General features: G+C 45.2%; 1 protein-coding gene across 5 annotated transcripts in view; it reads right to left on the reverse strand.

Moving 5' to 3' along the window:
• The window catches only part of NCOA1 (nuclear receptor coactivator 1), a 250618-nt gene that overhangs the window by 69480 nt on the left and 166872 nt on the right, over positions 1-14266 (reverse strand). For all 5 annotated transcript variants that reach the window (XM_015405923.1, XM_015406078.1, XM_015406150.1 and 2 more), the window contains exon 4: positions 1455-1549. In XM_015405923.1, the coding sequence (XP_015261409.1) occupies positions 1455-1549 (95 nt within the window). The remainder of the gene's footprint in view (positions 1-1454; positions 1550-14266) is intronic.

The raw sequence follows: 14266 nt of genomic DNA on the forward strand, positions 1-14266 counted from the left end.
TTCTTAATCTATATTATAGTCTGCCAGTAACCCGTGACAGCACCATAGTCTTGTGACATGTAATTAGGACCCATACTGGGGGAAAGAGGACAAAGGAGATGAGAGATAATACATAGTGGATCATCACAAAAGAAGCAGCAAGCACCACATCACCAATTCACCTGTTCATTATCTTTTCCTACGCTAAAAAGCCATAAACACATTTTCTCATACGGAAAGTCTGCTTTCTTACCACCTCCACCCTATGTGGATGTTTTCCACGAACTGCCTACCAAACCTCCATGTTTTCTTTCAATAGTAATCTCAACCAGTTCAGACCCCCCCAGTATAAATGTGAAGTTGGAATTTATTTATTTTTTTGCATTGGTGAACATGACATTTGCCACTCTGTCAGTTATTTACCCTGTTTGGAGATGTCTTTTTAGAGCTCTTCGCAGTCTGTTTGGATTTGGTGCTATCTACAAACTTAGCTACCTCACTGTTCACCTGTGACTCTACAACGTTTATTAATAACAGCATCAGTTGTATAGATCCTTGGGAGAATTGCATTGCCTGCATCCTGCCATTGTGAAATCTGTCTATTCCTACATAATATTTGCTGTTCTTTAACCCATTAATGAATATGATGTCTTTGAGAATGCTTATATACTATTTGCCTGTCTCCTATAGGCTAAGTAATGGACCCTCTGTGCCCTTAATGTTGCTGGAAAGACTTCAGAGAGATAAATATTCACCTCCCATTATCCAGTGGATTGAAGACCTTACAACATTATGAACATTTGAATGTATGGCATATAGATGACAATTGCATATGGACATATTTTAAAATATTTGGAAACTCTTTATAGATGCTTATGTGTAGACTTGTCAGAAGCTTGTTGACACTACCAAAGAACTTCAAAAGGTCAGAGGAGGGCCCCTTGCAGAAGCCATGCTAATTTTTCCTCAAAATGACTTATTTTGCTATTCGGTTAATAATTCTAGCTTTACTGAGAGTCAGCCAGTGGTCCATCTAGTCCAACATTACATTTCACAAAGTGGCCAACCAGTTTCTCTGGAGGACTAACAACACGGCATAGAAGCAGAGGCCTTCCTTTGATCTTTCCTTTGGCACTAGGATTCAGAGGTGTAACTGCCTTTGAATGTTGGGATTTGCAAACAGGAACTACACAACAGCAGCATCCAAAGGCAGTATTTTGTAAAAATTGTCTCTAGATTTAACACACAATTAGGCATATGGAATTCATTTGCCTAATAGATTTTTCCTAACCTATTTTGTCTATTTTCCAAAGACTGGGACTCCACAATGACTTCTTTTAGGAATCTTGAGTTCTGCTCCCCAGCTAACGTTAAAAGGAAAAATGCTTCTAGATACTTAAAAGGTCATGATGTTAGAAATACAGAAAAGTGCAGCCTTCCAGACTACGTGGAACAACTGCCTCCTCTGCACGTACCTCCAGAAGGAGAGGCCCCAGGGATTCCTTTTCGATCACTCCTTGGCTGCTGGAAGAGATATCAGACTTCTGCACATCGTCATCAGCTGTTTTTTCTGCAACACACACAAAAAGATTTTTTTTTTTAAGCCAAAGAAGGTTTGCTTCCAGTTTTAAGTACATCTGACCTGTTCCAAAGACTCTGTACTGAAAGTAGAACAAATGTTTCAATGGCTTTTGCCAGTAAGGTCAGGGACTAGGTACATGCGAAGGAAAAGAGAAAACAAACCAAGAAGAACACCACAGGGCTGAAGGAAGGAAGGAACACCAGCTATTTACTGTCAGAGGCAGTCTTGGTTTAGAAACAAAAATGGAAAAGTCTCTAGGCCTTCAAAGAGGCATTTGCCAGGTGTAGATGAGGTTACTGACATGGCTACATGTTAGTTTCAACACAGAACCAACAGCGGCTCCATAGGGCAATTTGTGAATGTGAATGCAGCATGGTGGCGGGGAGGCTAAAGCTGCTTCTCCCTGTGTGCTGTGGTCACAAAGAAAAAACAGCTGGTGTACATCTGGGAGGCACAAATCTCGCATTGCAAATGTGACACTAAATCCTCTAGTCGTTTGCCAGCAAACATGAGTGCTTCATAATGTGTAGATGAAGCTACAAGTAGGGAGAAAAGCAACGCACAATTAAGATGTGGAGGGCTGGCTGAAATGTCAGTCCAGGGATGGACCAGACTGTGTGAGATGGGTTTCCACTTCATGACTGCAAGAAAGAGGCTTCACCAATGCAGAGTCACAGCGAATGAGAAAGGGGGTCTGGCCAGCGGCTATCATGGCTGGAACATTCGGAGAGACGGCTGCCTTACAGATCCCCCGACAAAGCAGCAGCCAAAGCACGAAGGTATTTTGGAGTGAAACATAATAAAAGATTTCCCCACCTCACCATTGTTTTTCTTTCCCTTTTTGGTTATTGTTTTCACTGCTTGAGGCAATGGCCATGTGAGTACAAACTGGGCACCAACAACTGATTGTGAAGGACAGGCAGAGCACGAAGATGAACCAATAAAACTGCAGTTGGTCAGAAGGACTTTGCTCATGCTTCGCTCACGGCTGTGACTGATGGATGTGTTGGGAACCTTCATCAATTTAGAAGGTCAAACAACTTTTGGTGGTGGGGAGGGTTGTGTGCTTTTCTCTTACAATGTGTGGTTGGGCTTTACTGCATGAGCTGACTTCAATCAATCTCTGTGGCACTGCTGTTTTCTGCCTGTGACACATGGGGCACAGATTCACCTGTGGGGGGTGGAGGGAGGAGCTGTGGGGTAGATAGCCCTGCCTGCATCCAAGGGATGATGTAGACAGCTTTTTGGTTCCTTCCACCTCCTGAGTGAGCACATGAAAACCATAACTAGCTATCTAAAACAGTTACCTTCCAGCCACAGAGCATGTTGCACATGCTGAGGGATAAAGCTGGAAAGCACACTTATGGAGCAGTCACAATGCACAATACGGAACAAAAGATTTCCTCCCCAAAAACCAGCCCTTGGGCCAAGATAATACTGGTATAATACAGCATTACAATGAACACTGATTTCTCTCTTGGTCCCACCCCAAGTTCCTATATTCACATACTTAAGAGTAATGCAACAGCTTTCAGTTCTAATCCTTTAATTGGGCTGTGGAATCCTCCTCCAACTTTAGCAAAATAGTTGCATACAGCAGTTCCAAGCCTATTATTCAAAAGGATTAGCTGGCAGAATGAGGCCCCATGGCCCTTGCTATTGTGCTGGAGAGCAGTTTCCACCCCTTTGCTTTGGGAATGTGGGGGCTTTCATAATAGGGGTTGGGGTTTTTCCCCCTGAAGCAGAAATATAAACAGGAATAGCCAAACTGAAACCTCCCCCTGACCCCGTCCCCAAACAAGTCTCTGATTTAATTTAAGATACTTATTTAAAATCTTCTACACTGCAATGGCGAGAAGTGCTAGGCTTAAAAATTTCATTAAAAACTAAGAGATTCAAATACTATAGATTACCAAAATACAGAATGTTTCTTGTTTCGGTTTAATTCAGGGCTGGAAACTTAGAGCTAAGGGCCAACCCACCTACATGTGATGCCAAAATTCCCTGAATAGAACCGCTCGTCCTAAAAGCAGCTGCAGGGATCCCAAATCTGGAATGGCATGGTGGCACTGAGGAAGGAAGAGAACTCACCCCTTCCCCATTGAAAATGCCTCTCTACTGGCTACTTTAAGGGTCTCTTTCTTTTTCCTGGGGCTTCGAGCAGCCTGGGATGGGGAGGAATTTCCAATTCAGGAAGCAGTGCAGGAGGGAACCTCCCTTTCCCCTATGATCCATATCCGCCCTGCCCTCAAGTGACTGTTTTAGAGCTCAGCTATGCATCAGCTGCATGTAGTTTACCCCTTAGTTTTGATGGAAGGGTGGGGTTTAGCCCCTTACAATGACCCTCAGAGTCTGGAAAGCAAATGGCTAAAGTTGTAGCCTTTTCCAACTTGTCCTAAAAGGAAAATAAAAGAAGTTTGGTGTACCCAATCAGAAGACTGGGCTGAGAATGCCTCTCTCTCTTCCTTGACCGCCCAGTTTTGCTACCAGCCACTTTTAATAATTGGGAGTGGTAGCCACGTCAGCTGCAGCACAGAAGGAGGAGTCATGTGGCAAGATTATCCAGGGTTGCCAATATTCAGGTGGCGGCTGGAGATCACCCAGAATCACAACTGATCTCCAGACTACAGAGATCAGTTCCTCTGGAAAAAATGTCTGCTTAGGAGAGTTGAGTCCAGGGCTGTAGCCAGCGGTGGGGTGCACAGAGCTCTGCCCCCTTTTAATTCTGCAGTGCCCCCACCCCAGAAGCAGCAGACACACCTTCCAGGCACTGGGACATATGCCTGAAGGTGCCACCACGCTCCCAGCTCCCCCGGCTGCTGCACACCTGAGCGCCTGCCACTCTCTTTGCCCACCTGCCTGCCCAGGTCCTCTTCCGGGGCGGGGAGTCAGACAAGAGGGCATCTCCTTTCCCGGCTGAGTGCTGTGGTGAGCCAGAATGGAACACGCAGACAGGAGGACAGAAGTGGGGAACAAACACAACAGCAAAAAAAAAAAGGGGGGGGGAGCAACTGTTTTAAAGACAAGGTATATCTGCGCCTGAAAGGGTTAACTATAGGGAGACCTTAGCTGTGGCTATGCAAACAGTGGCAAAGCCTCTGGAGCAATTTGAAACACCCCCTTTAGCTCAAGAGAATCGCACTTGGGTCGACTCTGTGGCACATTCTTCTTCTTTAAGCTATGTTGCAGCCTTAACTGGATATGGATTGCTCTAGCTGTTGCTATAATGTGGGGAGTGGAGTGGGGGGGGGAGGTGAAGCATTGGGTTCCTAAAGCCCTCCTTCCCACCCCCATCTTTCAGTTTGAACTACTTTACACTGTTTCATAAGGTCTGCAAATGGGGGAAATACTGTGAGTTCTGGGGCAACACCTACACCTGCCGGGTTCCCATTTGTCAGGAAGCGGGGGGGGGGGAAATCTGAGAGCAGTGGGGAAATTGTGTGGGTGTGTGTGGGGGAAGGATTTGGAGAAAAGGAGGAATCTACTTGACCCCATCTGGCGCAGATGCATTGAGATGCCGGGGTGGGCCATTCTGCCCTGCCTACCTGCCTCCTCTGGCACCCCCTGGTCCCCCCCCCAAAAAAAATTCCTAGCTACAGGGCTGGTTTATTGTATAGCATTATATCCCTCCGAGGTTCCTCCCCAAACCCTGTCTTCCACCCTGAAATCTCCAGGAATTTCCCAATCCAGAATTGGCGGTTTTAAGATTAACATATTTAGTATGTTATCTGATGATGCAAGTTCTAGTTCCCAAAAGTTTATGCCACAACAAATTGGTTAGTTTTTGAAATGCCCTCCTTTTTGTAAGAGTGCCGGCCACCATGACATCCAAAGGCAGTCATTTATTTTGGGGTTCCCGTTAGCTAGGTCAATAGCACCACACTCAGACTTCCCCCCTGAAAAAGAGCAAAGCTTTTTGCATAGTTGCCTTAAGGCTACCAAACAACCTCTTTGTTGAGATTAATCAAGAAATCTCTTTGCAGCAGGAACTGAGGAGGAGATTTTGTTCTTGTTCAGTCGCACAGTCGAGTCCGACTCTTCGCGACCCCATGGACCAGATCACGCCAGGCCTTCCGGTCTTCCGCTGTCCTCTGAAGTTTGCTCAACTTCATGTTCGTTGCATCGATGACACTGTCTAACCATCTCATCCTTTGCCGTCCCCGTCTTCTTTGACCTTCAATCTTTCCCAGCATCAGGGTTTTCTCCAGTGAGTGCTCCCTTCTCATTTGGTGGCCAAAGTATTTGAGCTTCAGTTTCATTATCTGGCCTTCCAGGGAACAGTCGGGGTTGATTTCTTTTAAGATTGACTGATTTGATCTTCTTGCAGTCCAAGGGGCTCTCATGAGTCTTCTCCAGCACCATAGCTCACAGAAACAGGCCAGTGCTGGGAGCCTCTTGGGCTTTTTGAGAAAAGGGGGGGGGGGATATAAAAAGCACTACAGTGGAGGGAAGCCTCAGTTTCAAAGCAGCTTTGTTTTGAAGTGGCCGAAATCACAGCACGGTGCTTTCACAGTTCTTTATGAAGAAACCGTTTCAGACTATGACCAAAAAAGTCAAGAGGCTTGCCTGCCCATGATATGCAGTGTAAACCAAAAACACACAGGCAGCAACAGAATTCAGAGTGCAGCCTTGGAATATTCTTCCCTGAGATCAAGAACAGAAAAACTGACACACCCAGCAGCAGCCTTTCTGCCCCATAAACACACCATTAGGCAGGAGGTGTGCCATGCTTGCTGCAGCTACCACCTTCTCTTCTAGTAAGCTCTGCCCCACCTCATTTTACATCATGGGCTGTGGGGTGAGGGTCTTGCAGCCCAAATGAGAGTTCCATAAAAATGTTTTTTTTCCCTTCTATAAACCAGTGGGAGCTTGGAGGAAACCCCCTCCCCCATATTTCTCATAACAGTTTATTTTGCCCTCAGGAAAATCAATAGGTATTGCGTTGCTGGTTGCCAATGTAAACTTGCCCCATCTCGCTGCTATGCGGATACTGAATCCTATTCATTGAGCCTCCTCAAGGCGTCAGGCAGGAGTCCTTCGTCCCTCTGGCCCCTCAAGTGAAAGAAAGCTAAAGTACGTAGAAGTACATTTGCTCACTAATTCCCTGTTACTTCTGTGTTCCTTCCCTCCTTGGCCTGAGATACTGCTAGAATTTAGATTGTAAGTTCCCATGGAGCAGAAGCTTGTCTTTCAATGGTTATTTTATTGTGTCCATCACATTTTTATTCTGTCCATCCTCCAAGAAAGTCAAGGTGGGGTACATAACTGTCTTCCCTCCTATTGCATTTTCATATCCACCCCTTGAGGTAGTTTAGGCTAAGAGTGAAAAACAGGCCGAAAGTTATAGTTCATATTTCCCTGTACTTCGGTTGTATGTCCATATGATTTCTTTATTACACTCTTCCATCCATTTGTAAAACCTTGACCATGTATTCTCAAAGTCTCTTTCGTTTTGTCCTCTCAAAATTAAAGTTAGTTTGTCTACCTCTGCAGTTTCAAGTATTTTATTAATGATTTCTTCTTTTGAAGGTACTTCATTTTTCCTCCAGTATTTGGCATATAATATTCTTGCAGCTGTCACTACATGTATAATAAGATAGGAATCTTGCTTTTTACAATTTTCTGGTAATATATTCAATACGAACAACTCTGGTATATAAGGTATAGTACATTTTGAGCAGTCTAGTCTCAACCAGTGACAGCAGCAGCCCAGGCCTGGCCATTTAGTTTCATGTGTATGAGGGTAGATAGGTGGGTAGGTAGTCTAATAGGCTAGCTCTTCTTCACACACAGCAAACAGCAGGTGAGGCAGTAAATCCATTACTGGGCTGCCCTCCCTTAGACGGCTGTTGCAGGTTCACATGATTGGCCATTAAAAAAAAACCTGCGGGGAGAAAGCCATGCTACTACCTGATCTGTGATACGGCAGACTGCTCAATGCAGAGAGTATTTCTTGTAATGAACATTCCATCACATCAAAGCCCACCTGCAGCCGCAAGTGGTTCCGCCATCTCATTTGCAGTGCTTGTAAGAAGTAGGGCACAGCAAGAGAAAAGGAGACAAAGAAAGGCGGAAAAGAACCAATGGCTGTAAGCTGACATACAGCAAAGAAAGCTGGAAAACATGGACTTGAATAACTAGTGAAATAAAGAAAAAATTTAAAAGTGGACACGGAAGGAGATGCTTACAAAGAAATGAGGACAGCAACAAGACTCTGCTACAAGAAGTATCTAGCCCTGCCGTTGCCCCCTCCAAAATGCAGCAAGGCATCACAGAGGAGAGGCCCCAATCTGTGGTTGGTATTTTGTGTTTCACCAAGTAACCGGGGAGAGAACAGAACTCACAGGGCTGTGGCTTCCTTGATGTAGAGCTTTGATTTTTAGTTAATTAAAATCAGATGTAATACACTCTGGTGTGACCATCTACCAAGAACTCAACACACGGTCACACCATTAATTAACACACAATACAGAATTTGTTAACCCAGCAGAAAAGACCAAGCAGTAGGAGGGAAAAAACTTGTTGGAAGGTTTGGAGAATCAAAAACATGCATGTTTAATATTTACATGGCTATAGTGAGCAACAAGTTAAAAGGGGAGCAAAAATCAGCCCCGGACATGTAATTGGGTTGGGGGGAAAAGTTGGGCAGAAGCAGCCTCATGAGTCACAGAGGGAGATGTAAGAGCAACAGAAGGGCAGGGAGAGACTCGGAAACCCCAGTGTAGCATATTAAATAACTGGTTGGCCCTAGAATCATAGAGTTGGAAGGGACCTCCAGGGTCATCTAGTCCCTGCACAATGCAGGAAATTCTCAACAACCTATTAAGTGGCAAATCTGTGCCACTTCAGACTGCAGGTAGGGATGTGCGGCTCCAAAGAAACAAAAACTCTCTGCATATAGAAAACTAGCATGTCAAGGAGAAAACTAGATATCTTTTACTGACATGCTAGCTTTCTAATGTGCATGGGATACTAAAAATATGAAGCCGCAGTCTTGCAATCCCATTTGCAGTCCCTCTCCATGTCTCTTACTACATGCTTATACCGCCCATCAAATCTGATTCCAGTGTTCTGTCCTTATAACTCCCCCTGTCTCTTTAGACCCGCTCTGAGCCAGTCTTCAGGAGAGTGGGCTACAAATTAAAATCATCATCATCCTTCCAGTGCATTGGCTGCCTGTATGCTTCCAGTCCCAATTCAAGGTGCTGGTCTTAACCTATAAAGCCCCACATGGCTTCAGACAACAATATCTGTCAGAGCACCTCTCCCAACCCCAATCTACCCCGACACTATACTCAATCTCTGGGGCCTACCTCCCAGTGCCATCCCCCTGAGAGGCTTGGAAGGTGGCAACTAAGGGGAGGGCCTTTTTGTGGTGGCCCCCCCATCTTCAGAAAAACCTCCCTGCTGCGGCCTGCCTGGCACCAAATTTGCCATCTTTTTGGTGTCAGATTAAAATGGACCTCTTTGCGGAGGCCTTTAAAGACCTCCCTGGTCATACAAGTATTTTTTTTCACTCTGGGTTAGGTCTTTTTTGGGGTCCAGTCTATTGTTTTAAATGTTTTAATGTTAGTTTAAATTAATTTTTAACACTTAATGTTTTATCTATTGTATTTTGTAATGTTTATACTTCTGAACTTCCCAGAGAGCTTCGGCTATAGGTGGTATAGAAATATAACAACAACAGTCGTCAGCAATTTGGTTTGGGGGAGGGAGAAGCTGTAGTTCAACAGTAGAGCACAAGTTAATATGCAGAATAATCCCAAATTCAGTCAGTGAATGGGTTGGGACAGTCCCTTTGCTGGGATGTTGGAGAGCTGCTCCTAGTTTGAGTAATCAATACTGAACTAGATGAACCAATAAAAGTCTGACCATGTGCAAGACAGCTTTACATGTTCCACAGGGCAAAGCAGTCTGCATCTCCCCCCTCCCCTTTAGTATTGGAAATCTTACTGGCAAAAAGACAGCCAATTACACTTTTAAATTCATAAACATGTTAAACTAGGAATAAGGCCTGTTGTGAAAATAAATACAACAAACTCTAAAAAGAGGCTCTGGGAGAGTGCCCCGGCTTTGGGCATACAGTGTCAATTGGCTGTGGCAACCTCAGCAGGGTATAATGACACAGAGTCCGCCATTTTCTCCAGAGGAACTGATCTCTGCTACCTAAAGAGCAGTTGTAATTTTGAGTGATCTCCAGCCCTCACCTGGAGATTCGTAACAACTGTTACCCAGGATGAAATGGCTGGTTTGGAGGGTGGAGTCTATGGCATTATACCTGTCTGAGGTCCAACCCCTCCTCAAACCCCACCCTCTTCAGGCTCCACCCCTCAAATCCCCAGGAATTTGCCAACCTGGAGTTGGCAACCCCATCTCCTTCCCAGCTAATCATCAACCTACCATTATCTGCACCTCTGACTTCAGCTGACTTTTGCCCTCCCTCCTACAGTGCAGTTGTAATTCTGAGTGGTCTCCAGCCCTCACCTGGAGATTGGTAACAATGGTTCCCGATGAGGGAATGGCTGGTTTGGAGGGTGGAGTCTATGGGATTGTACCTGTCTGAGGTCCTACCCCTCCTCAAACCTCCCCCTCTCCAGGCTCCACCCCTCAAATTTCCAGGAGTTTCCCAACCTGGAGTTGGCAAACCTATCTCCCTCCCAGCCAACCATCAACCTACCGTTATCTGCCCCCTGACTTCAACTTTCCATCTTCTCCCCCCTCCCTCCTGGAGAGCAGTTGTAAGTCTGATTGATCTCCAGCCCCCACCTGGAGATTGGCAAAAATGGCTCCCCAGGATGGAATGGCTGGTTTGATGGGTGGAGTCTATGGCATTGTACCTGTCTGAGGTCCCACTATTCCTGAAACCTCACCCTCTTCAGGCTCCATCCCTCAAATCTCCAGGAATTTCCCAACTGGAGTTGGCAACCCTATCAGGACTGGCCCCATTGAGTTTTCTCCCAATGGCCAAAATAGGTGACAGGACCAAGCTTGGTTGCCTACCAACAGGCACTGAGGGGAAAATAGGGTTGCCAGCTCTAAGTAGGGAAATACCTGGAGATTTGGGGGATGGATCCTGTGAAGGGCAGCATTGGGGGGGCGGAAGGACTCAGCAGGGTATAATGCCATAGGGTCTATCCTCCAAAGCAGCCATTTTCTCCAGGGGAACTGATCTCTGTCATCTGGAGATCAATTGCAACAGCCAGAGATCTCCAGGTCCCACCTGGAGATTGGCAACCCTAGGGGAAAGTAAGCTGCACAGCAGGGGGTTTGAAGAAAATCCCACCCATTAGCCAGTCAGCCATAGTGGAGCCAAGCAGGAGAGAGTTTTCAGTTTATTCTGACAGGAAAGTGATCAAGCTGGCAGTGGGCGGGGGAGGGGGTTACACTGAACCAAGCTTGAGCCATTGAGGGAAGCAGCAGAAGTGTCTTCGTCAAGGGAGAGAGAGCCACCTGCCAGTTATTCTGAGAGGCAAGGTGGCTGCAGTGGGAGTGGGTGGGGAACAGAAGCAGACCCAGCACCCGGCCAATGGCATGCGAATACTCTTGAGTGGCAGCTGACAGGCCAATGGCTGAGGGAGTGCATTGCACAGCCAATGGGTGAGCTGCAAAACACAATTATTATATACTAGGAGTAATGCTCGTTGTGGGAAGAAATACAACGAGATCTAGAAGGAAGCTCCAGATGAGTGTCCCGACTGTGGCTGGTGGGGCGGCAGAGGGAAGCGGAAAATGGAGGGAGGGCAAGCAATGTTTCTTTCCTTCTGCTTAGCTATAAGGCAGGGCTGTCTCAAGTCATTTTGCTGCCCCAAGTGGGTAGAATGGGAGGATAGCCTCATGATAACAGATATGGTTCTCCCCACCTCTGACTTATTTTTTTAGGGGGAGGGGGGTGTTATGCAGTGGCAGCTAAGGTAGAAAAGGACCTCCTCCTGTGCCATGTTTTCTGGGTTCCAAGGGTCTGGAAAGTGGTACCATAGCCAATTACACGGTTGCCAACTCTGGGTTGGAACATACCTGTAGATTTGAGGGGTAGAGCCTGGGGAGGGCAGGGTTTGGGGTGGGGAGGGACCTCAGCAGGGTATAATGCTATAGAATCCACTGCCCAAAGCAGCCATTGTCTCCAAGAAAACTGATCTTGATCATCTGGACATCAGTTTTAATAGCTGGAAATCTCCAGGTGCCGCCTGGAGGTTGGCTTATGTTAATTTGGGGCTATGCAGTCACAGCTAAGGTAGAAAAGCACCTCCTCCTGTGCCACATTTTCTGAGTTCCACGGGTCTGGAAAGTGGTTCCATAGCCAATTACACGGTTGCCAACTCTGGGTTAGGAAATACCTGTAGATTTGAGGGGTAGAGCCTGGGGAGGGCAGGATTTTGGGTGGGGAGGGACCTCAGCGGGGTATAATGCCATAGAATCTACTACCCAAAGCAGCCATTGTCTCCAAGAGAACTGATCTGGGTCATCTGGACATCAGTTTTAATACCTGAAGCCCTGACTGCTATGTCACACTGGCTGTCATACAGGGGCCATCTCAGCAGGATATAAGGACACAGAGTCCACCATTTTCTCCAGGGGAACTGATCTCTGCCATCTGGAAAGTAGTTGTAATTCTGAGTGATCTTCAGCCCTCACCTGGAGATTTGCAACCATGGTTTCCCCCAACAGACACTAAGGGGAAATTTATTTCACCTCAGAACATCAACAGCAAACTGTTTAGAATGTTAGAGGGAAAGGCCAGTGAGGCCACATATGCAAACGACCTCTGTATTCCAAGCCAAAGGCGAATCAGGCCACATATGCAAATGACCTCTGTGTTCTGACTGGCTGTGGGGGGGGAGGGGGACAGCAAACTGTTTAGAATGTTGGAGGCAGGACTCAGGCAAAGCAGCCAGTGGATAGGGAGACCCTCTGAATGACAGATCAGAGAGTGAACTGATTTTGGAGCGTGTTGGAATGTTCAGGGGAGTCCATGACCAAAATAGAATTATATATACCGGAGGATAGAGAGAGTACAATTTTATATCCCAAGTTTTAAACGATGCACTTCATGTTGTTAAAGGAATAAGTTTAGGTTTGATAAGAAGTACCATATCTCAATTTTCCCTAAAGTTTCCTAAAACATTTCCCTGTGACTTCAACAAATCACCCTCAAAACTGCAACATAGCTGTGTTGGCCTTCCAAGACAAGTGACTGAAATCTACACACTTCTCTCACTTGATTAGTAGAAAAACTTAGCTCTGTGTTTTATGGTACTTGATTTTGTGGCAACTCCTCCTTTCCTTTGTCATTTTTTGATGAAAATTAATAGGTTTTTTTAATTATCTGAAAAAGGTTTCAGTTCAACTTGTATTAACAACCCTGTCTAGGTCAAGAACAACCTGTATGTTGTTAGCCAAGCCCTTTTCCTTAGCCTTTCCTCAAGTCCTTTTTAAAACTAGAGCTGTGTGCATTTCAAAATTCCAAGTAATCCAATTTCTGCTGCTAGAAAAGCTGAATTCTGCAACCTGTGGAAGCATATGTAAATATACACATATGCTTGAAGCTGCCTTATTTCAAACCAATAATGTTCACTACACTATTATATAATGATAATAGAAGGCAAAAACAACTGTAGTTAACAATTACAACTTGCCAAAAAGTCGAAGAACATGTAATAGAGAATAATGTATACAAAGTAGCTATAATGAAAAAGTACAAAATGTAAACAATAGAGAACTAGTATGTGCTACAATGTATAAACAATGAAAAACTACTAAATAATTAGACAAGCAATCCATATCATATGAGATGCTGCCGGTCCCGCTGCAAGTCTGAAGCTATTGAAGCGGATTACATGTTGGAGGTTGGCGTCCGATTTTGTACTGAATTGTTACTGTTCCCAATGCATGTCAGTATGAGTTTGAAAAGCACAGCAGCTCAAAGGGAACACCCTGAAGAAGGATGAACTTTGAAACATTGTTATCAAACATCCGGAAACAACATCGAATTATTTAGTAATTTATTTAGTAGAATCTTGTCCCTATTCTGTTATCAGAAACAGCAAAAAAGGAACTACTAACATTCCCGTTTGAGTGGGTGACAACACATTGGAGGTGTCTTGGGATTCAGATTCCAACGGACCTGAAAGATCTGAAAGATCAATCACCACTCTGTCTTCAAGGATATAAGAAAACAACTAAATGAATGGAAAGATACTGGTTTTGCATGGGCAGACAGGATCAGTATATTAAAGAGTTTCGTTTTATCCAAATTCCTGTTTTTGTTCCGGGCGATTCCAATCTCCATCCCGGGTGTGGAAATTAAAAAGTGGCAAAAGTTGTTAAATGATTTCTTCTGGGGCTACAAAAAGCCAAGGATAAAATTTAGCACTTTAATCCAAAAAACCAAAAATGGAGGCATAGATTTTTTAGATCTACACAAATATTATGCGGCGGCTAATCTCACAAATATAGTATGAGTCAAGGGTCGTTTAGTAGAAAAAGAGCTAGGGGAACTCATTAGCATAACTCATTAGCATATGCCACACCCCCTGACATCACTGGAAGTGTGTCATAAGGCCACACACCCTGACATCACCAGAAGTGTGTCATAAGGCCACACCCACCACTCAGTCTTAGTCTTAAAGGTGTTATTTGTTACTTAAAGGTGCAGGAGTGCGAGGAAGGCCCGCGAAGCCCCTCCCCCGCCCCCCTTGGTATCAGCCG

This window comes from Gekko japonicus, unplaced genomic scaffold (assembly GCF_001447785.1).
Source record: "Gekko japonicus isolate JY-2015 unplaced genomic scaffold, Gekko_japonicus_V1.1 scaffold7, whole genome shotgun sequence".
NCBI classification, from domain to species: domain Eukaryota; kingdom Metazoa; phylum Chordata; class Lepidosauria; order Squamata; family Gekkonidae; genus Gekko; species Gekko japonicus.